General features: G+C 32.3%; 1 protein-coding gene across 2 annotated transcripts in view; it reads right to left on the reverse strand.

Moving 5' to 3' along the window:
* The window catches only part of LOC124102986 (zinc-regulated GTPase metalloprotein activator 1B), a 42200-nt gene extending 18451 nt beyond the window's left edge, over positions 1 to 23749 (reverse strand). For both annotated transcript variants that reach the window (XM_046459449.2, XM_058584029.1), the window contains exons 1-9: positions 23505 to 23749; positions 20419 to 20505; positions 18269 to 18365; positions 17080 to 17171; positions 13305 to 13364; positions 12195 to 12232; positions 5706 to 5752; positions 3652 to 3738; positions 539 to 583 (exon numbers count right to left, since the gene is read on the reverse strand). In XM_046459449.2, the coding sequence (XP_046315405.1) occupies positions 539 to 583; positions 3652 to 3738; positions 5706 to 5752; positions 12195 to 12232; positions 13305 to 13364; positions 17080 to 17171; positions 18269 to 18365; positions 20419 to 20505; positions 23505 to 23658 (707 nt within the window). In that variant the 5' untranslated portion in view covers positions 23659 to 23749. The remainder of the gene's footprint in view (positions 1 to 538; positions 584 to 3651; positions 3739 to 5705; positions 5753 to 12194; positions 12233 to 13304; positions 13365 to 17079; positions 17172 to 18268; positions 18366 to 20418; positions 20506 to 23504) is intronic.
* Between the last annotated feature and the right edge of the window lie 290 nt (positions 23750 to 24039).

A 24039-nucleotide genomic window follows, 5' to 3' on the forward strand; every position in this document is an offset into this window, starting at 1 on the left:
TTTTAAAAGCATATCTATTTTATAAAGAAATGCACCTCTGCATGAATAGAACAAAAAGAGAAGAATCTGAAGAAAATGGAAATCAAAATTTAATGAAGGACTATACCAGTAACCTAAAGGTAAAGATTCTACATGACATTTATTTTTGCAATTATGAAACACCAATGTGGTTTCAAAAATATTAAAAGGCCATTTAAATACATCAAATTAAGATTCCTTGGTATACTTGTTCAGATTTCTGTACTGAATTACTTTCTTGAGTGGTTGAATGTATTATGTATTCTTCCTTATTAAACAAAAGCAGTTACATAGTGTTATCCTACTTCTGTGATCTTAGTTATAAGAAGAAAAAGTATTAACTAAATATGCCAATTCATTAATAAAGAGCATTCAATAAAAATATTTTGGGGTTCCATTTTTTTTAAAGTGCACCTATATTTCTTATATTAGAATCAAGTGAATATATACATATTACTTAATATTTACTATTAATAACTAAAGAAAGTATTTGTTGTTAGTAATAGCTTTTCAAAAGTACCTTGATCTTTGTGTTTCTAAAATTTTTCCCAGTCCATTTATTGATCTGAAATAAATAAAAAGCAAAAAAAGTAAATATTCATACTGTTGTTTTCAAAGCACACAAATCACATTATTTCTAAAACAGGAAGGAAGGAAACATAAATATAACTGCAACCAGAAAAACTGAAAGCAGAAAATAAAAGTTGCATTTTGTTATGTTTAATTATTCTTTCCCTTCAAACCCTAAATCTGTTATATTCTATTCATGCATTAAGAAAACATCATATGTAAAAATCTACTATACAACTGATAGACTAGGGATGAGTTTATGATTTACAAAAAACCATTCACTTCAGAAAAAAATGATTCATAAATAATAATTCTAGCAAACTCTCAATATTTTTAGTGATAGCATTTTTCCCCAGGCACAACATCATGGAAATGGCTATATACACACTAAAAGGATGGTATATGACTCTCTTTGTATGACACCAAAAATTACTTGTTAATTTCTTTTCAATACATTGAACAATCTATTTATCTTTATATCATCAATTCCATAGTCTTTAGGGTTACTTGCCCAAGATATGTGGTACTTCTTCAAGCTTATTCTCAAGGGTAAGGCTTCCTGCATAGGGTGATTCTGAGGCAAGTCTCCACACTACTTCTTTCAATTATTTACAAAATTCTTCATCTTCTCTTTTGAATATATTCTATAACCTGATAGTCATTTCTCCCAAAGCATGTTTAACTTATTTCCTCAAATCTGATTTTGAGTCAGGCACAAGTCTCATGTACAACAGAGGGTAAAAAAAAAAAAAAAAAAAAAAGCCCCCCAAAAGGCCTGAAATTTATCAAACTGTTTTTTCCAAATTCTTTTCTGGTATTGTTGTAATGTACAGACTGGCAAAAACAAACAAACAAAAAAAAAACTGGCTAATCATTAATAATGCCAGTGCTAGAGACCCAGCTTAGATATAAAAGCTAGGTGATATTAATTACTCCTTTTATGGCAAAAATGTTTGCCAAAGAGATGATATTCTTCTGAGTAAAATTTAAAGATATGACTATTAATAAGAACAAATATAAAGAAAAGTATGAATTTCCTTTTTCTCCAGTCACTATTCATTATAAACAATCCCTTGATGAATCTTACATTTATTGATTCAATTTATAACATATACTATATCAACTAGCACAATAGATTCAGAAGTTGTAAATACTAGGAGGCTGCGTCTGTCTCCCACTCTCACAGACACTGCAGTACACTGAGCTCCATAGAGACAGCACCAGGGCAAGTGAGAGCTGGAGAGGCACTAGGCAATTCTGTGCCTTGCTGAGGAAAAACAATTAAACATGGGCAAAGGAGATCCTAAGAAGCCAAGAGGTGAAATGTCATCATATGCATTCTTTGTGCCAAGTTGCCAGGAGGAGCACAAGAAGAAGCACCCAGATGCTTCAGTCAACTACTTAGAGTTGTTCAAGAAGTGCTCAGGTGGAAGACCACTTCTGGTAAAGAGAAAGGAAAATCTGAAGACACAGCAAAAGCAGACCAGGCCCCTTATGAAAGAGAAATGAAAAACTATATACCTCCTAAAGGGGAAACAAAAAGAATATCAAGGATCCCAATGCACCCAAGAGGCCTCCAATGGCCTTCTTGTTCTGAGTATCGCCCAAATCAAAGAACAACATCCTGGCCGATCCATTGGTGATATTGAAAGAAACTGGGAAAGATTGGAATAACACTGCTCCAATGATAAACAGCCTTATGAAAAGAAAGCTGCTAAGCTGAAGGAAAAATATAAAAAGAATATTGCTGCCTATAACGGAAAACCTGATACAGCAAAAAAGGGAGTTGTCAAGGCTAAAAAAAAGCAAGAAAAAGAAGAAGAAGGAAGATGAGTAAGATGAAGAGGATAAAGAGAAAGATGAATTAGATGATGATGATGAATAAGCTGGTTCTAGCAGTTTTTTAATCTTGTCTATAAAGCATTTAATCCCCTTGTACAAAACTCACTCCTTTTAAGGAAAAAAATTGAAATGTAAAAAAAAAAAAAAAGAAGTTATAAATACTAAGTAAGGTAATTTTTGGCCATTATGCACAAGCACTGTACCCATTAAAGATGGCCAGTAATAAAAGCTATTGAAAGTCTCCTTATAAATTACATTTACTATGTTAGATCATACAAATAAGTCAAAACAAAGTCCCTGAACTCTTTAACTTCCTTTGAAAAGCCGATCTTCCGTTTCAAAAAGAATGGCAGTCTCCACAACAGCAAAATGACTGTTGCATTATTTAATACATAATCAAATATCATTCATATCACCTTGCTGATGCACACTTAAGACATTAAAACAAATTGGAAGATAAGGCATAGCTAATAATCACGGAAGATATAAAGTCAACAACAATTCATGTAAAAGTGAGACCACCAGAGTTAGGGACACTTGATAAAAAGGACATAACTGGAGAGGGAGAGAGAAAATAGGCTCTATTGAATAGATAAAATTGCTGAGAGAGAAGATGAAGGTCTCTGAAATTGGCAAAGCAAGAAAAACATTATGAACAATGCAGGGATTTGGCAAGACCCATTCACAGAAAAGTAAATTAACAATCTTGGGTAAAGTCAGGGGGACTTGATGTTAGGAAGGAGTAAAAGAGAAGACAGGAAAAGAAGAATGGAGTCAGAGGATCCTGAATATCAATCTGTGAATTCTGAACTATTTTCTGCAAATAATGGAGAATAATTTTATATATTTCTATTATATAGCAATCTATTGGCCAACAATATATGAGATTTCTTAATGTCCTTGAAGCAGGTCAACCTTGAACTTTAAGTATCTACAGGGCAATAGTCATAGTAAAGATACTTTGTATATTGTATTTGGGGTACTTAAAAGATTTATAATTTCTGCCTTATATTCTTCTTTGGACTTTAAATTTAAAATAAAAATTATTCACATTAATCAGATACCATGTGATGTTCTGATGCATGCATATATTGTGTAAGACTTAAACCCAGTTAAATATCCTTCTCCTCAAACATTTATCATCTCTTTATGGTGAAAATATTCGAAATCCCATCTTCTAGCTTCTTGATCTATATGGTACACAGCTGCTATCTACTATACCTAATGATTGCTCTTAATTTGTTTAGCTCCTCTTCTGAAATCAAGTCTGTTTTATTGATGAGAATGATATCTGCCAAAGCAACTTGCCTAAAATAGCAAACAAAGAACAGATGTCAAAAGAAAAATGTTGAGATTAAAAATAAATACAAATAAGTCACTCAAATAAATATATCAGTTGAGAAATACTTAGGGTTCTACTGCAGTGATCCAGTGTACTCCGAATCTACTTATTCTTCAGACAGTACAGGGGAATTGCATTTATCACTATATAAATTCAGATTTCACATTATACTATTCATATTCTTTATTATAGTATTCATTCATTTACTAAGTACCCTTAAAACTCTGGAGCTATAAAGATAAGCCCCAAAAAGTTTATAATCAAAAGGATGATTTTCAACTGATAATTATCTTTATGAAGAGGCATAAAATTCAGAAAGCCAAAGAAACGAAAATAAGGAAAATTTAGTTACTAAAATATCTCAATGTTTACTATAATTTTCAAATAGAAAAAAGTTCACTTAACATAAATATACATTAAACAGTTTTGTTTAAAAAACTACACTTCAGAAGATACATCAATATATATCTTCTTCATCAGTACAAATTATATATTATCTCTGTAAAACAGATACACAGAAATTCCAGTTAAAGAATACAGCTGACAGAATGCTACATAGCAAAACAGTTATTATAATTGGAAGTTCTATTTTCTATTAACTAGAGTAGTGAAGCTAAGGAATCTTTCAATTTTCCTAAATTCTTCAGGAAATGTTAAAAACTAGACTATTAGTTTCTGAGTCTTATGCTACATCAAAAACAAAATCAAATTCTCATGAACATATTTCTATTTAAGTAATTTTATATGAATAAAGACAGAATGTACATATCTGCAAATACAGTCTTTAAATTAGAGGACTTTTATGCTTAAGCTATTTTTGGCTTTTGTTTTTGTTTTTGTGGTGCTAGAGATTGAATCCAGGGCCTTGTGCATTCGAGGCAAGCACTCTACCAACTGAGCTATATCCCCAGCCCATCTTCTTTTGGCTTTTATAACATTTTGCTATTTTCTATTTGGCTTATAAATATTTTCTATAAAACACTTTCATAAGGAAAAACATTACAATAATGTTTAAGTTCATTCTAATTTGAATCATAATTACATATCAATTGCAGTGTTTAGGTAGGATTACAAAACAACGGGTATCATATTCCAAAATGATAATCAACTATTTGCTGTTGTCTTTATTTTTTATGTCAACATCATCTGAACCAAATCCCAGGGGAGTCTTACTCTTAAACCCAGCAGCATATTTAGTGAGTGTCATCTACCTCAAAACCTGTATCTCATTAGCAAGAATATGCTCAGGGCAGGCAAGTTAATTTAAATATTTATAAATCTAAAGACAAATCAATAAGGAACATAAAGTTACTTAATAAATGTTTTAAGTGCCAAGTTAAAAGCATTTATATATTCATCTATTCTGAATAACAATGAATACTGAGGCAGATTTAACACCATAAACAAGTTAATGATTTCTCTCTCTTTTTTTTTTTTTTTGTAATAATCTTCAATTCCAAAGAAACTGGATGAGAATAAGAACATATTTTTAGTAGGGTGCAGTGACACACACTTGTAATCCTAGCAGCACATGAGGCTGAGGCAGGAGGATTTCAAGCTCAAAGCCAGCCTCAGCAACTTAGCAAGGCCCTACGGTAACTTAGCAAGACCTTGTCTCAAAATAAAAAATTTAAAAAGGGCTGGGGATGTGGTTCGGTGGTTAAGAGCCCCGGTACCAAAAAGAAGAAAAAGAAAAAAGAAAGAAAATATTTTATCCTACTACTTCCCAAATTCCTCATAAAGCATTCTGGTGTCCAGCATTCACATTATGCTACAATATCAATGGTTTTAAATAAAATGTCAGTTATTAATTCATTATGAATAGATAGAAAAAAAGAAAATAAATTTGCTTTAACTGTTTTCATATTTGTTTTGTGGTTTCATATTACTAATTTTTCAATTAGTCAGCAATCAATATTTTAAGTATGAGTACCTAGTAGCTTCACTGATTAGGCCATCAGGTTTTTCTTCTGTTAAATGCTAAATAAAAACAAAATTTATAAAAAGTTACTGTGGTATAATGCAAAATCTAATGTCAACACAAAGAATTTTACTTCAGAGAAATCTTTCTTGCCTCTAAAAACTATTTTGTGTTTAAATTTTTTTCTTTAAAAAAGTATTTTCTTAATTGACAGGAAATAAACTATACATCTTCATGGTGTGATGTTTCAGTATATTTATACATTGTATAATGTTCAACTCAGGCATTTAGATTACTCATCATCTCAAACAGTTATCATTTCTTTATAATGAGAATATTCAAAACACTCTCTTTTTGCTATTTTGAATTATATGACACAATACTCTTGACTATAATTACTCTTCTGGGTAATTATAGTTACACCACAATTATTCCTCCAATCTGTCTGTGACTTTGTATCCATTAACTAATCTTTCCCTTCCCAATTCCCTCTCTAAACACTATTTGCTAGTTCTCTAAGCTTAGCTTTTTTAGATTTCACATGAGCGAAATCGTGAAAAATTTGTCTCTCTGTGCCTGGCTTATAAGACTAACTATTCTGCCTGAAATCCTTTTTCTCCATTTCATTTTTGTTTCCTACAGTGAAACTAAAGGGTTTTTTGGAGAGAAAGGGGCTTAGGATTTTGAATTCCTGCTCTTTTTCTTAAAAAGAAAACCCCTCAAATGAATATAAAAAATATGTAAAGCTATAGTTCAGATTTTAGGTATTTTCCTTTTTATAAAACTGCTCGTTCTAAATTATTGATTATTACTTATAAAAGAATAACCATTGAAATTATACCTTTTAAAAAGCTAACATGCTTCCTTCAGTCCATTCCTATATTCATGCCCAACTCCTCTCCCTCAAATCATGTATAATATGAACTTAGTATTGTGCCTTTTAAATTTCCTAAAAAAAAAAGAAAGCTATGGGAAAGACACAGCCCTAATAATTCTGGCCTAAAAGCAGTTTATTATTTGTAAATACAGAATGATTTGATCTCTCCAGTGCAATTGCCTATCTTGCTATTTCTCCAATCAGGCTCACTCCAAAAAAATATTGACACTGACTTAGACACCCATGAGATTATAATAGTGTTCATTTTCTGGTAGCAGAGTCCCCTCCCCCATAATCCTATTTAGAACTCAAAAAGTAATCAATGCCATAAGATCTTCTGGAAAAATTATGTTTTCACCTGCACCACCTCAGCCCTCCACACAGATTCCCTATTACAATAAAAAGCTAGTTACTGAGAGAGGCAATTGTAGTAAATAAATACTCTTTAAATTTCAATTAAACTTCTTAAATTATTAAATTCTTTTACATATGATATCTCATTTAGACTTTAACTATTCTTATTTTATAAAGGAAGACACTAAATCTCACCATCACAGAATACCAATCTATACACTATGAGAGGGCTATTATTACTATATTTGTAATAAAAAACAGAAGTAAAGTCAACAAAATTTTAAAATTTTCATAAAATCCTTTTATGTCACATAAAATAAGTCTTGTACACAATGTCACAGGTTGATAATTTGCATAAAAAAATTAACAATTACCTAAATTAATATTCAAATTAAGTTTCACAATTCATTCGGAAGTGACCGCTAAAGTACTTAGATAGTTTAGTACCTAAAGGAAAGTTGGTAATAATTTAACTTAATAATCTTGGTTAAGACTATGGAAAGAGAAACTTTTTCCTTTCTTTAAGCTTACCAAATACTATTTAGGGGGAAACAAAACTAAACTAAAATTATGGGAATGATACACTCATTTTTTCTTGGAGAACAATCTTATATACTCAGGGGCAGAACCACTCTGCAATTATTATGGAAGTCATAGAACTTGGAGAGTATTGCATCAAAAATTATTCCATGCCAGAAGACCAAGTTTAATATTTTTCATTATTATTCTTGACCCAAGGCCTCTAGAGAATAAAGCTATTAATAGACCCTTTAATATTATCTGACTCACAGGCCCAACAAACCTTCCTTGAATGAATATTAGTTAACACCTCCTATTTGTTGACATAGATTCATAAATGTTGTTATCTGAAAAGTTCTATTAACATGTAACAACAAATCCCTTTTCACTGAAAAGCAAATCTCTTTAACAATTATACACTGTAAGCAAGGCATCTGACCTTGAATGATCCTGTAATATTGAAAATTCTTTCAAAAGCCTTAAGAATTTTTCAAGACATTATATTTTTGACCTTTTGGGAGCCCCATTTGGGGTTATCTGGCTGTGAGTTGGTTAGGTATAAAAAAAGATATAAGAATTAAAAGATTTGTTTTTTTCATTTCTATCCTAAATATAACTAATAAAAAAGTAGTTTTACAATTACTCTCATTGTTTTGCATCCATTTACTTCTCCATAAGATTAGAAAATTTCATTCAAAGCAAACTGGGGTGGACTAACATGTTGTACTACCTCTAGACAGTCAGGAAGTATTAAATACAAAAATAAGCTAAAATCCCCAAAATAAAAGTCTATCAATATGCATAATTCTATCAAGAATATGCCTAATAATAATAATAATAGTCATAAAGAGACAAATGTCCTGTCCTATCGATATATGAAAGCTATACAAACAAAAAATAATAAACACAGCTGGGCATGGTGGTGCACATCCATAGTACCAGCAATTCAGAAAGTGGAGACTCAGATTGCAAGTTGAAGGCTAGCCTCAGCAACCTAGTGAGGCTCTAAGCAACTTAAAAAGACCCTGTCCCCAAAATAAAAAGGGTTAGGGAAGCTTGGAGCATTGGTGCACTCCTATAATCCCAGCAGTTTGGGAGGCTGAGGCAAGAGGATTGCGAATTCAATGCCAGTCTCAGCAAAAACGAGGCACTAAGCAACTCAGTGAGACCCTGTCTCTACATAAAATATAAAATAGGGCTGGGAATGTGGTCCAGTGGTCGAGTGCCCCTGAGTTCAATCCCCAGTACCGAAACACAAAAACAAACAAGGGCTGGGGATGTGGCTCAGAGGAAAGTACTTCTAGTTTATATCCCCAGTACCAAATAAATAAATAAATAATAAGAAATGCATACTAACATTCAGATATCAACTCAACATCTCCCTTATAAACCCTCTTACCTTCACAAGTGAAACTTGCACCAAAACAAAACTAAAATATACATCTGCTCTTCAAAAGAACATTCTACAATATTTGGTCATTAAGTCAGATGATTTTTCATTTATCAAATACAATGTAGATTTGGCATCTATTCTACCTGCATAGGCAAAGTCTGCAAACTTTTTTCTAAAATATTTTATATTGCACATATGTCCAAAGGGTTCCTCCTTTCTGCTTAGAGACTGTAGCTTTTGCTTTTATATAAAAAAGACTAATAATTTGTACTAATAAAACATATTCAAAAGGTAAAGCTTCAAACTCCCAACTTGCCCTACCACAAGAAACAAAGGGGAACAAAAGGATAAAATAGGGTCTGAGATGTTGGTCAAAGGGTACAAAGTCTCAGTTATGCAGGATGAATACATTCTGGAAAGCTAATTATAGCATGATGACTATAAGTAAGACTACTAGATTAAATTCTTGAACTTGCTGAGCTTAAATATTAAATGTTCTCACCCCACACCTCACTTCAAAAAGTGGTAACTATGTGAAATTATGTGTCCATTAGCTTGATTGTTTCACAGTATTTTTCACTACACACACATACACACACACACACACACATACACACACACCTCAAAACATTAAGTTGCACAATTTATTGCTACTTTTTTGTGTCAATTATAACTCCACAAAGTTGTAAGGAAAAAAAGGAACAAATTCCGAGTATCTTTTTTTTTTTTTTAAAGAAATAAAGAAACAATTTGGACAAAGAAGAAGAGGAGGAGGAGGAAGAGGAAGAGAAAAAAGCTAATGGGGCTGGGATTGTGGCTCAGTGGTAGAGTGCTCGCCTAGTATACTAGAAGCACTGGGTTCGATCCTCAGCACCACATAAATATAAAATAAAAAATATTGTGTCAACCTAAAACTAAAAAATAAATATTAAAAAAAGTTCACTAGCTAAAGAACACTGTTGTAAATGAAAGCAGAAATACATCTAGTGTCAAAGATGTCAGACATCAGTGATTTAAAAAAAAAAAAGGCAGCAGCAGCTATTTCTTTCAAATGGATTGGTTATAGATCTAACACAATTTCAACTTTTAAAAAATTATTGCAGGGGGCTGGGATTGTGGCTCTGTGGTAGAGTGCTTGCCTAGCATATGTGGGGTGCTGGGTTCGATCCTCAACACCACATAAAAATAAAATAAAGGTATTGTGTCAACTACAACTAAAACAAAATATTTTTTAAAATTATTGCATAATGTCTATTTATTTTTCCAGGCTTTTCTAAGCAAACTGTGTTCTGACTGAATTGTTTCAACAGCTTGTGTAATATAAAAGAAGAACCAAAAAGAACCCTCTCACTTGACCTTTCCTACGTAACTTCATTCACTGATTCTATTGCATTAAATGCTGTCACATTTGTAGAATTGAAAAGAACAATGTCAGTAGCCCAAGTGTCAAGTCCTGAGAATAGAGAGCTGTCATTTTAAGTTGTCCAATTCTTTGCCCATGATTAAAAAATGAATATTTCAGATCAATGGGTGACAATCCCATTAGAGTGATAGCCCATGATATCAATTACCACTTCAGTTTCAATTTGGCTGGCTGGCCACAGGGTACCATTTCTCAGCTTTACTTGTGATGGGCTCGCTCTGTGAAGCATGACACCCTTAAATTGCTGCCCATTATCCAAGTGTCATTACTTGTACTGCCTCAGAATTCTCTGAATCACAAGCAGCTACTGAGGTCAAGCTTTGCAACCAGAGGAATTGGACAAGTTGGCAAATTCTTTATATAAAGGCAAAGTTATTTATCTGGCATCCGACTTAGAAAATCTAAAGTTTCCATTATCTTGACAGTATGTCAGTTTTGTGCAGGTATATTGATTTAATAATTTAAGAGGTTTTATCAAGGTGGCAGGGGGTTAAATGTATACCGTGTTTGCATTATTCAGAATGTTGCTTTGGGTTTTTGCTTTTTTTTTTTTTTTCCTGCTTCTACCATGCTACTAACAGATTCTATTTAATTCCTTTGTATACCCAACTATACATATAAATTATTCTCAAAGTCATAAAATACATAAAGAGTTTGACTTCCAGTATGACACATTAAGTTTATCAAAAATAAACAAAACAACATCACAAATGAAATGACCTATCATCCTATAGGTATCACAAATTTGGGAATAAATTTGTAGAGGAACCATGTATTCAAACATGCCTGTAATATTCAAGATGAAGAATTTACTTTTTGTTTTGCTTTGCTATCTCCAAGATACTTTGCTAAAAAGATGATTTCAGAACATTCAGTCATTAGAATATTTTTGAGCCAAATATTTGGAATTGTTCTTTGAATCTTTAGACAATTCATAAATTGAGATTCTAAACTCTAAATAAGAAAGTACTGCCCAAACTTCTCAAATTAGGGTGCTTTATCCCAGGAGGAAGTAAATGACCAGAAAAGGAGTATCAGTGGCCATTTGACAAGCCTGACATACCTTCTTAGAGCATAATGTCATTGGAAATTTAGAAGAAAAACAAACTTTAAATATTAGTAAGTTTAGATATATCGTAGGGTAGAATACAAAACTAACACAGACTTTTAAACACTGGGTTTAAACTTACAAAAGATTATTATTTTGGACCCCAGATTGAGGTGCTGGGACAGAGGTGCTGAGGAAAGAGATGCTGAGGACAGAGGATAATTTCATGCTCAGAGGCCTTTATTGATGTTTCACTTGGGAAGTCAGAAAACACTATTTTATTTTATTTATCCATATGTTTTAAAAGATCTCACTAAGTACATTTTATAAATTGAGGCCAATTAAATGTAGTTGATGATCTTAGTAGTTAACAAAAACATTCACAGCAGGATACCTTTTGATTTAAGATTTCTCCTCACTAATCCCATACACAAATTCTGATTTCTTCAAAATGAGGCAAAGAAATATTTTTTAAAACCTCATTTCCAGCTTGTGTTTGATAGCATTTATAACAAAAAATAAGATCTCATATGCTTTTACCATGTTCAATTTCTTCTATCAAACAGGAATAGTTTTCAATACTGGGGTTGAATTCTAGTGAGGAGTTACACATACCCAAACTTTATCCTCATCCCATATCCTTATTACAAAATATATCCCAAATTTTGTGCCAATATTAAACTAGACGAATAGAAAAGAAATTCTTAACTTAAAAACACAAGATAATTTAATAACACACAAATTGCACCTACTATTCAGGATAACTTTTGAAAAACATTTTTGTTAAGAAAGGTTTCAAACAAATACAAACAGAAAAAAATAATACAATCAACTCCTATATTCCTAGCTCTCTGCAAACAATTAGCAACCTATAATCTTCAACTTACTTTTAATCCATATTTTGAATCTACAACAGTTATGATACCTACAAAAGAATAAACATTTTAATCATCCTTTATTAAAAAGATGTTTATTAATATTGTATAATTACACTTGAGAAGGACAATTAAAATTAATCTCAGTTCAAGAATGCTCTTCAATAAAACAAAGAATTTTTTTTCTTACCAGTGCTGCAATCTAATTCAATCCCAGGAATAAGTAAATGCATTTCAAATATATATAGAGTGCTAAGCACTGTTTTAAGAGACTATAAAAATATTTTAAACATTTAAATTATTATGTAAAGATTTGGGGCATTGTAAAATATTTTATTCCTAATCTCTTACCAAATCTAGCTCACAAAAATGTTATATATATATATATATATATATATATATATATATATATACATATATATATATATAGTACCTAAATTCCCAAATGTTCAATTAGTTTAGCAATCTCTGAATATATACTAAATTTTTTCAAAGGATAATAGCAACATGAGTTTAATGATGTCTATGGAATTTAACCAGCTACATGCCATATATATTAGAGCCCAATTAAGCCCAGCTTCAAAGACTTAAATTTCACCCTTTAGTCTATAAAGGTGAGGGAGGGAGGAATGGAGAAAAGGAAAAAGGGAGGAAGGGAGGGTGGAGGGAAGAAGGGAATATAGTTGCTTAACTTTGAAAGTTACACAAAGTTTATAAATTTATAGGTAAGACTGACAAAAGTGTTAATGTAAATAAAGTAAGGGTTTGTATGTGCTGAATTTTTATGTTCAAGGGAAAATGAAGGCAGAAATGTGATTCTTACATTGTCTGGTTGATTAAAATAAAAACCTCTGACATTGTGTTAAGTGAACAAATCAAACACAGAGGACATAGGAAATCTACATAGCATTTTGGTAGAAAAGGCTTAGTGCAAGTGCTAAATTCAGAATTGAGATTAAGATTTGGTAATTTAATTCTAACACCAGCTGGGTCTGTAGAGTTTACGTGAACAAAAATATACTTCATCATAAACCAAGCAGTTTGAAAAGAATGATGATGCAATGGACTAAATTATAAATAAACAATAAACTTAACAGTAAAGAAAACTGTTTTTTAACTTACCATCAAGGTAAATGTCACTCCCTAATTCAGCATCAACCCAAAACATAGAAGCCACAGCACCTGAAAAATATATAATATTCATCAAATAAAAAAATTTTTTGAAGCACAAAACATGATTTTATATACATTTTAATTTGCCACAATGAAATCAGCAGAAAAACACACATACAAATTAAATCTGGGTTTCTCATTTTCTTTGGGAATTAATTTTACTACTTCTATTCCTTTCTATAATCTCCCCCATTTCCTAAAAAAAAAAAAAAAAAAAAAAAAAAAAAACACCAACTTTTACTACACACAAATCAAACAGTAAGCTTCTACCTATGCCAAAATAAGTTATGAGGAGATATTATTAAACAACTTCAACACTATGGCTATGTGCACATAGGGCTTATTTTCATTTTCTCATCTCCTAAATATGAAAATTATATGGTTCACAAATAATGAATCATCTCTCTAAGGAAAAAGTAAATGAGATGCAAATAATTCAAAATCACTTGTCAAAAAAATTACATTGTAATTTTTATAGGAGAAAAAGAACAAGAAGTAAAATTATAAACTCACTGGTATTATTAATTAATCCTCACACTACTTATTTAGCACTAGCACAAAACTTGGGTTTCAGGAAAAATTATTTCTGAATAAGAAATTAAAACTTGTTTTTGACAGAAACTGGTTCATCACCAAACCACACACCCTGATTACTATGCCACAACACAAGAAAAAGGAAACTGACAGCAAGGAAAGTATTTGATTTTTCAAAGCATCACAGGCCCAGTTAGTGACAGTGCTGTCTAAAAGAATGAGCATAAGGGGAAAACAAGGATAACTGAACTCATTCCACTGTCTAAAGCTGTCCACCTACCCTGACAAGATGTGGTCCCCCAAGCATCACTCTGTCAACAATGAAATACCTGTCAGCTGTTTATAGTGATTACTCATGCAAGATATAGCAAGGGCCACAAGATCTAATGGTTTCCTGATACCTATTGATTTTTTTCCCAAAAACTTAATAGTTTTCCAATTTGACTGAAATAGGATCTGTGAGTAACAGGGGCTGAATCAATGTCTGTCCTTTTCAAGGAAATTACTTTACCATGACAATTATTTAGCTTAGAACTGGAGAGTGTCAGTCTCCTAGATGGGAAACAACTGAATTGCCAATAAGAATTTTCTTTACTTTCTTGACTAAAAACATGGTTTTAATTAATAAGGGAGAAAAAGTAAATCCGTGTGATTATTCTAAATAGTAAGTCACAGAAAATGTATTAATTTTTCACTCAGCAAAACACTTAACATCATCATTTTATAATTTTTAAAAATGCACTGATTTCTATTCAGATAAATAGCTAGTAAGTTGTACCATAATGTTTGTTATTATTAAGTTGAACTGTAAAAGTACATTACAGCTTTTATTCTAAATCTATTATTGACCTTTGATGTAATTCTTGCAAGCCTAGAAAAGAAATATTTAGAATTTGGAATGTAGGTGTATAGGAGGAGTAAAGATAAGTAAATGAAGTGGTGCTTTTTCTCCCCAGGGAATATTTGCCAATGTCGGTAGAAAGTTTTGGTTGTTCCTAGGGTGATGTTACTGGCAGTTAACAGGTGTAAGCCAGGGATACTGTAAACATCCTATAATGCCCAAGACAGCTCCCCACCCGCAAAGTATTTATCCAATGCAAAATGTCATTGTGCCAAGGCTGAGGAACTGAATAGATTATAGAATCTCCCTTCTTCAAAACCTAATAAAATAAAAATAATAAAAAATTTTAAGTCAAAATTTTATCAGCAGCAACCTAACAATAAAAAAAGAACATACATCCTCCTACCACAAATTTTAAACAGTGACAGTCAAAATGAAAACAAAGTCTACTTTCACCCCTAATAAGAGGTTTTAAGAAAATAGTTTACAAAATCCTAATACTTTTGAGAAATACCACCCAAAATGCAACAAGTGGAACGGAGGGAAGAAAAAGTAACATAGGGAAAAGCAACTTGAAAAAAAAAAAAAGCCATAAAAGTTTCTAGCCATCTCTACCTTTGGGGTATAAAGTCACTTTCTAGGGCCGAGAGCAAAAGGAAGCACGAGTTCTGAGGTCCAAAGGGGTGTATTGGGTATTTTAAAAGAGCAGAACCTAACAGCAACATTGCCCCATGTGGCTCTTTAGATGATCTGTTTTCCTTTTGCTTCCCTCTCCCCCACCACCAACAATATCCAGTTTGCAAAATGGGACTAAAGAGAAACATGTTTGGATAAGATGAAAAAGGTATTAAAAGGAATTCATCATGAATACATCTAAGTAGATAAAAGCTCTCAGAGCATCCCAGATCAAGCACAAACACACATTCAACCAGGAAAAGCAAAAAATTAAAAGAATGGAAGAAGGAAAAAAAAAAACTGAAGAAATGAATAGGGCATACATTTGACAAAGAACCCATTCTAGAAGAAACCATAATCCCAGAAACCAAAGAAAATTATGAAGAACTTCTTCATGACAAAAAAATTATTGATAATACGATGTTAATAAAAACAAGCTTGAAATAAAACAAGCCACAATAATATGAAAAGACAGTTTGTTAACACTGAACAAATAAACTTGGGGTCAATATGACACCATTGCTTAACCAATTAATTCATTTTAAACAAATAAGGAATAGAACAGACACTGGTAGAAACAGAATTAATGACAAAAAGAAAGCCTTTAAATGATTACAAATGCAAAAGCAGATGAAAAGATGAATCAAAACAATTAGAACAGATAAAAGAACAAAATAAAACTCAAAATGCAGAAAATTGGCCTCATGAAGTAGAGTACCCCATAATCTGACAAAATTATTATTCATGATAATAAACAAGGATAATGTCCTTAAGTGAAGAACTAAGGGTATATTATAATTCAGAAGAAAATGATTATGAATGGTACTCAAATACTCAGCTTACATTACTGAACTTCAAAAATAAAAACAAGAATTTTCAGGTATTTTGGATGAAAAAGAAAGTCATTGGGGGGAGAGGTAGAGGACAGAAATCAGACTTTACAGTAATACTCAATATTCTAGCATAATAAATTATGGACCACAAAGTTCTAACAAAAGTGTTCTCAAAGGGTAATAACTGCCAAGTTGTTTTTCAGGAATGAAAAACATTCTCAAACATTAAAGGAAACAACAAGCATTGAAACTCAGACACTACAACACTCACAAATTCTTCCTGATAAAAGGAGAGGGCTGGGGATGTAACTCAGTGGTAGAATGCTTGTCTAGCATGCCATGAGGTTGATCCTCAGCACCACCAAAAATAAGAATAAAAAATAAAACAAATCACTGAACAAGGACAACTGACCAATCTAAAAATTACTAAGAAACTATAGAAAAACACTTGCAAAACATGAGGGAAAGAAATTTTGACCCAAAATTGTATCCTTTAATATAAATATAATATTTATATAACTATAGAAATACAAGTAATCCTTTAAGTATAAAAACAAAAGACAAGTATTCTCAAACAAGGAAATAAGCAAGAATTCAAAGAATGCAACACTTGTAACTTGAAAAGATTACCTGACCATAAAACGCAGACAATCAGGAGATAAATTTGTGTGTGTATGTGTGTTTGTGTGCTGCTGTGGACTGAATTCAGGGCTTTGCTAGGCAAGCACTCTACCACTTAGTTACACCCCTAGGTTAATACTCATTTTAAATATTTCTCCAATATATCTATTTAAAAAGTCAAAAGAACAATATTCTGATTATTAATAATGTCATTTCTTACCAGGATCTGCTAACCCAGTAGTCTCTAACAGTATGTAATCAAATTTCCCCTTCTTCTGCATCAAATTCTCAATAGCTCTAAGGCCATTATCCCTGGAGAATAGCAAAATGTAATACATAGAGTTGATTACCTGAATATTTTTAAATGTTCATCATGAACATTTTAAAATATATTCAACAACACAACTCAAAAATACCTCTAGGCATGTGAAAATTTAACTTGCTCCTAAGTTTCTAATAAAATGTCCATTCAATATTTACAATGAGGAGAAGTAAATAGATGCATATACACACACAGGTTAAAAAAAATGTAATGAGTTAATACTTTATTAAAATTAAAATCAGAGAGAACTTCATTTGACTAAAGTCAATGCTATAGTTTTATGAAAGAAAAAAAATCAACATTCAAAATAATGATAAAATTTATTAGCCACAATAATTTAATAGCTAAAGGGACACTGTCATTAAATACCATTTAACTCTATTCTGAATTAGGGTACAAGATCAAATTTCCTTTTTTTCTTATAATACAAAAGAAAAGAAAAATACTGACTATATGACATTCTGGTTGTTTAAGAAAGTCAGTTATAACTTCATGCTTCCTAATTTATTTGACTCAAAGTCAACATATAGGAAGGAAATTATGTAGAAGAAATTAATTCACTAGAATATACAAAATCAATAGTACATGTGTTAGTTTCCATAATTTATCAAATATATGAGTTGCTACTATGTACAAGCTACTCTTCTAGGATTTATCACAGTTTAGTGAACAAAATAATGTCCTTGGAAACAACTAATGAAAGGTTACTTTTTGATAGTAATTTGTAGTAATTTGTTTTTGTTTTAAAGAGATCAAATACTTGGAAATGAAATTAATGATATATAAAATTCAAAATAATCATCTTTTGCATATGATATGTGACTTGCACTCATGAGAAATTAGTAATGAAATAAACTTGAACACCTAATATAAAATTTAATAAAAGGAGGAAAGAATTCAAGCAGATAAAAAACAGTAAAAAAAGAACTTTAATAAAATACACTCTGCTAAGTTTATTTTCTATTTGAAAAATACAATGAAGCAAACAGTATGTAAATTCAGTTAATTTAATCAGGAAAATCAAAGATGGAAATATCAGTAAACATTTCTAGTAAGCTAAGAAACACATAGTGAACATATTCCTTACTTCACTGAACAGCAGAGGCAACCGTTTCCAAGTTCCAGCCACTCTTCATACAGCTCTCCACCTTGGCTGATAGCTAAGGATTTCTCTACTGCACTTCCTGGAAAAATTAACAAGATAATTTTACAACATAATCAACATAATCTCTTTAGATTATGTTCAATAACTGACCAAAAATAAAGATGAGAATATTTAAATGTGGAGCAGATTTCAAAGCACAAATGCATTTTATAATTTTTATTCTTTCTTTCTATTCATGCAGCCTAAATATTTAAATTATAGTATTCTAGATTATTTTAGCTTTTCTTTAAGAAGATTTTAAGCCTGTAGAGAGGCAAATCCAAAAATCAATGAATATACCTATTTCCTCTTGAGGCCTCTTCTTGACCATTTCTATTTCTTGATAAAGTAGCTGCCTTGGAAGCATTTTTTTCTTGTCCATGGAAAACTTTCTAGGCAGACTAGTATGTTTTACATAATGGTTTTGGTATACCCTTTTGTCAACTGATAAGCCTGTCTTAACTACTTTTTTTTTTTATTCTTCCTATATCTTGTTTGTTTCTATTAGACAGATTATTCAAATTCCCAGTATAAGTATTAGTCCATTTTAAAGAAATTTATGATCAGAGTATCATGTGTTCATTTAAAAAATAAACTTTTTGTCAAATATACAAAAATTTCCTAGTAATAATTACCTCGGAAAGAATTTAAGAATGATTTTAAATGTTTACTTTTCCTGCAAAAAAAAAGCCAAGGAAGAATCTTAAATGTCTGGGAAAGCAAATGGCCTTTGTCTCCAAAAGAGAAACCCATCGTTTTACACTTATATATATTTTTGTTCATATTTGAGGTAGATGATGATAAAGAGCTTTTAAAGGGATTGCCACAAAATTCAAGCTATGTGGAATGTTCATAAAACATGAAGAAAAATATTGAGAATGCTATGAAGGACAAATTTCTGAAAATGAATATCAAAAATGAAGAAAAGCAATGAAAAATAACACAATGAATGTAACCAGTGTACAACAGAAAATTAGTTAATAAGAAGTTAGAAAAGGACCAGAATGAGAAATCTCAGAGTTTATATGGGTAGGAAGTGTAGCACAATGATAGAATGCCTGTCTAATATGTGCAGGGTCCTGGGTTTGATCCCCAGTACTGCACAAGAAAGAAAGAAAAACAAATCTCAGTGTTTTTATTTTGTCTTTTCTCTTTAGTTTACTGAAATAAGAAATCACATTTGACTACCAGGTGTCCCATGGTGTCCATAAAACCTAGCTCTTTTACTCATTTACAATGGAAAAAGAGTAGACTTTAAGAAACGTTCTAACAAAAATTATGTTTTGGCTAAAATGTTAGATTTCATTAAAGTTAATACTTGTGTCTAAAACTGATGAACAGATTTATTAACAACAGTTTAATGGTAAAGACAGAAAGTTAAGCACATATATTTTTATAGACAATTTGAGCACTCTGAAAATGGAGACAATATATTAACTAAATTTTAAAATCCTCAGTTTTAACTGCTTTTCAGATAATAAGCATTTAACAAGGTAAACTTATAATATCTGAAGAATTTCAAATATATTCATGAGCAGAAATACACAATATAGTTAGTACCAAAGCACCTTAGTGCCTTTAAAAAACAAAACAAACAAAAAAACTTTTCTTTCAAATAGTAAGATTTTTACCTCTGGAGACTGAGGTTGTAACTCAGCACTTGCCTAGCACATGTGAGGCCCTGGGTTCAATCCTCAGCACCATATGAAGACAAATAAATAAAATAAAGGTACTGTGTCTATCTACGACTAAAATATACATATATTGCATATATGTAGTATAAATTTTTTTAAAAAGAGAAAAGATTTTTTACCTCTGGATTTATTTTGCATAAAAATGTATTTTAATTCTGTTGATATGAATTTCAAAGTTACACAAAATAAAAGTTTTAGAAATTATCTGATGTTAATATTCTAAATCCATAAAAGTACAGCTTAACAGAAATTAATCTAAACTTTTCAAAGCTATCCCTATCAGCATGCGTGCATTATAATACATACCATTTTCATTTTAAATACTGAATATCAATCAACCAGTAGAATAGACTGTTCTCTAAGTTACTGAAGCACGACATAATACTGAAATTTACTTACCTTCTCCAAATTCATTTAAAATAACTGCTATTTTTTTACTATGTTGTTCTGTCAAAATGTAGTTCAGAAGAGTTGTCTTTCCAGCACCTATAAAATACATTAAAGTAGCAAAATTCAAAGACTAATTTTAAAGGCATGAAAAGGATAATAAAAGTCGTGATTTTTTTAACAATTTGTGTGCTATTTTTCATACTTAACTATGGTACAAGAAATTCTAAAGGAAAAGATTAAAGCAATCTTTGAAAAGTATAATATGCTTTATATATTTTACAAATATTTACTAATACTACAAGTTAAATCAGTTTTTTAACCTAATTTTACTAAACGAATATGTCTTCTTCATAACTTATACAATACAAGGGAATCTAAAATTTCTATTAAATAATGAATTAATAATGATTTCAGAGGAATAAAATATAATTTATAAAATTCAAAATCTGTAATTCCCTTTTATATTATGACAATATTTCTGAATGGAGACGACTTGGTTTACTTCCCTAAACTTTACATCTAAATAACTATTTTTTGTATCATTATCGATTAAACATACACAAATTCAGGATGGCTATATTTCTACTTTTAGTATGCTTAAAGCAATCTATAAATTGTCATATATTTTATGAAACAGAAGTAAGAACTGTCAAGGAAAGATGGGAATATTCCTTATTTAGAAAGACATAAAGCTACACTAAGTTCCTCCAGTAGGTGGCGTATTAAACCTAGTATGTGTTCATTTCAAGTAGAAGAAAAACATTTATATTATGAACCAAACATATCAAAGTTCATAAAGGAATAAAGGAAAACTTCAATTGTGTAGTAACATATTTCAATTGCATGAATACATCCTTTATAATCTATTTTTGTTGGTGGACATTTGGGTTGTTTTCAGCATTTTATCACAGTGCTGCTAAAAACTTCTACATGTAGTTTACAGGTGTCCACTGAAATACATACTCAAGTTTTCTAGAGTATAACTAGGGAAACCAGTGTAAGTGTGAGAGAGAGGTCCGAACATGAGTGACACACAGGGCAATGACAGTGAAAGCTGAAATAAGCTGTGAATATAAAAAACCTTCTGATAGAAGAATTACTAGGGCTTAAGAATTAATCACATTATGAAGAAAAAGATTTTAAGATATAGTCCATTCTTTCAAAAGTATCTACTATGAACCATATTTATACTGGGTCTTGATGAAAAGTGTACAAGGCAAAGGTAGTATTGCCTACATGGAGCTTATGGGTGGGAAAAGATGAATTTAGATAAATAAAGAGGCAATTCAATTATGTCATAGGATGATAACATTCAACAGATGAACAAGATGCTACCCAGAACCCAAGACAGGCATAGCCAGAGGAGTAAGAAAAATATCCCAAGGGACTAAAATACTGAGTGCTTTTAAGAAGTAAAATTAGTTCAGTGTGCTGGGCCACCATTTGGCAGGCTGCATAGTTTAGCGAAAGCCAGATCATACAGGTCCTTGTAATTCACATTAAGGAGTCTGCACTTTAACTCAAGTAGAAGCCACTGAAGGGTTTAACAAATCAGAGTAACATTTATAAAGATCATTAGGGCTAACCTACAGAGAATATATTAAAGGGAAAAAAAAAAAAAAGAACCTCAAGATTATGGTAGTTAGGAAGCTGTTAGAGCATCCCAGGTGGTTGGAATCACAGGAATAGAAGCATTTGAGGGGACAGTAACATGTAAATTGCTGAACATGTTAAGTTTTGGGATTTCTACAGGACATCAAAATTGAAACTATGTGGAAGTTAAGCTGAAAAATGAATAGGAAGAGATGGCTTAAAAAGCCAGAGAAATACACAGAAAAATGAGAAGAGAATCAAATAGAAACCGATGGAACAGTGCTTCAAAAAAATAAAATGATCAAGGGGTCAAATTGTATCCTAGATTTAGTAACAAGAAAGATGCTGACATTTAGTTCTCACTCTGGCACTTTAGACCATCATCTCCAATGCTTTACCAACTATATTGATACTATTAGTATGTTTTACACTATCTATGAAATTGATTTTTACCAGTAAGCAAAATGAGGGGGGCAAGTTTAAGTATACTGTTGTGGATAAGGAATTTGTTCAACTTCTCAGTAGTGTCACCTTTGAATTGTGGGGAAGTACCAAAAATTCATTCTTTTAAAAAAATCAGTTCTGAATAAAAGAGAGAATAAACTTACAATCCATTAAAAAAAAAAAAAAGGAAACATCAGTGATTTCTTATTTTTATGTAAAAGGCCCTCAAGTCCTCATCAGTCTCTAGCACCATCTAGGAATGTTGGTATTTCCCGGAAATAGTATCACTTTATTCACCTCTTTTAACTGTTTTCATCTTTTAAATATAGTCATGTATTTATTCTAGCCCTCCTATTTAACTGTAGGGTTTGTAAATAGCATTCTCAAACGTTTCGGCGAAAAATAAGGGCATAAACTGCCCTTCAGAAAATGGTACCATGTTCACAAACCTGTGGTTTCAAGTATCCCTGTGTAATCATGAACTTTCTCAGTTTGAGAAACACTCTTGGAGGGCAAAGATTTTATTCTTACTTTCTCTCACAGTCCTCTGCAAAGAAACCTCAATAAAAATGTTTGGGTTATAAGTACTTTTTCATAATGGCTGGAGGAGTTTCGCTCCTGGGGACGTGCAATATACCAAGGAATGTCCCTTAAGTGTGGGGCATTGTACAGACAGGGCAACTTTTAATGGCAAAATGCTTTTAAGGTGGGTGTTTCCTGCCCCGTTTTGCAGATGAGAAAACAAGCTCAGGCAGGTGACCAGTATTATTTCCATTTTCGAGTGAGATAGATGAGTGGGAGGTAAGATGACTTGTTAGAGGTCTCAAGAATAATTAATGGGTGAGTCCAGGCTTCAAAGCCCAGGTTCAAAATGAGTAGCTAACTTTAATCTCACTTGAGATTTGGAGAGGCAATCCTTACGAGGATCAAGTGACCCAGCCCCTACCTCACACACCCTTCCTGTCGGCCAGGCGGCCCCAGTGACTAAGGAGAAGGGGCCCCAGTAGGCCCCCAAATCCCAGAGTTCGTGGCATTTTCTGACCGGGATGCTTAGTTACCTAAATACCCGGTGATAATTGTGACTGGGATCTTAGCACCGGGGCCAGGCTTCTCCTCCTCTTCTCCCTGCTTCGTCTCAATGGGAACCAATTCAGGACAGTCCTCCTCCGCGTGCTCCTCTTCCTCATCCTGAGCTCCAGCAGTCTGTAACATCCCGGCCTACCGCAAGCCTCACCGTCAGCTCCAAGGCTGACACCCAGACGCGGAGCCGCAGCCGCGCACTCAGCGCACGCCACACCAGGCCCGGGACTTGCGTCATCATCCCGCGCCACGTAGCTTCTCGAAACCCGCCCATTACCTGGGCCATGACTGACGCTCTGTTCACCCCGCCACGCCCCCAGGGGTTCTGGACACGCCCCCACGGGAGCTGGACACGCCCTCAGGGAGGACTCTGAACCTGAGCGAGGCTGCGCGAAGCAGCTCCTCTGAAGCTCTTTGCACGTCCGCAGCCTTAGTGCTACCGGCTGTTGTCAGGGATAAGGCTAGTTTGAACTTGGGGTGGGTGGCCTGACCTAAAGTGTTTCCGCAGACATA

Source organism: Marmota monax, unplaced genomic scaffold (genome assembly GCF_021218885.2).
Source record: "Marmota monax isolate L192 unplaced genomic scaffold, Marmota_monax_Labrador192_F-V1.1 WCK01_AAM20220418_F8-fsc00059, whole genome shotgun sequence".
Lineage (NCBI taxonomy): Eukaryota > Metazoa > Chordata > Mammalia > Rodentia > Sciuridae > Marmota > Marmota monax.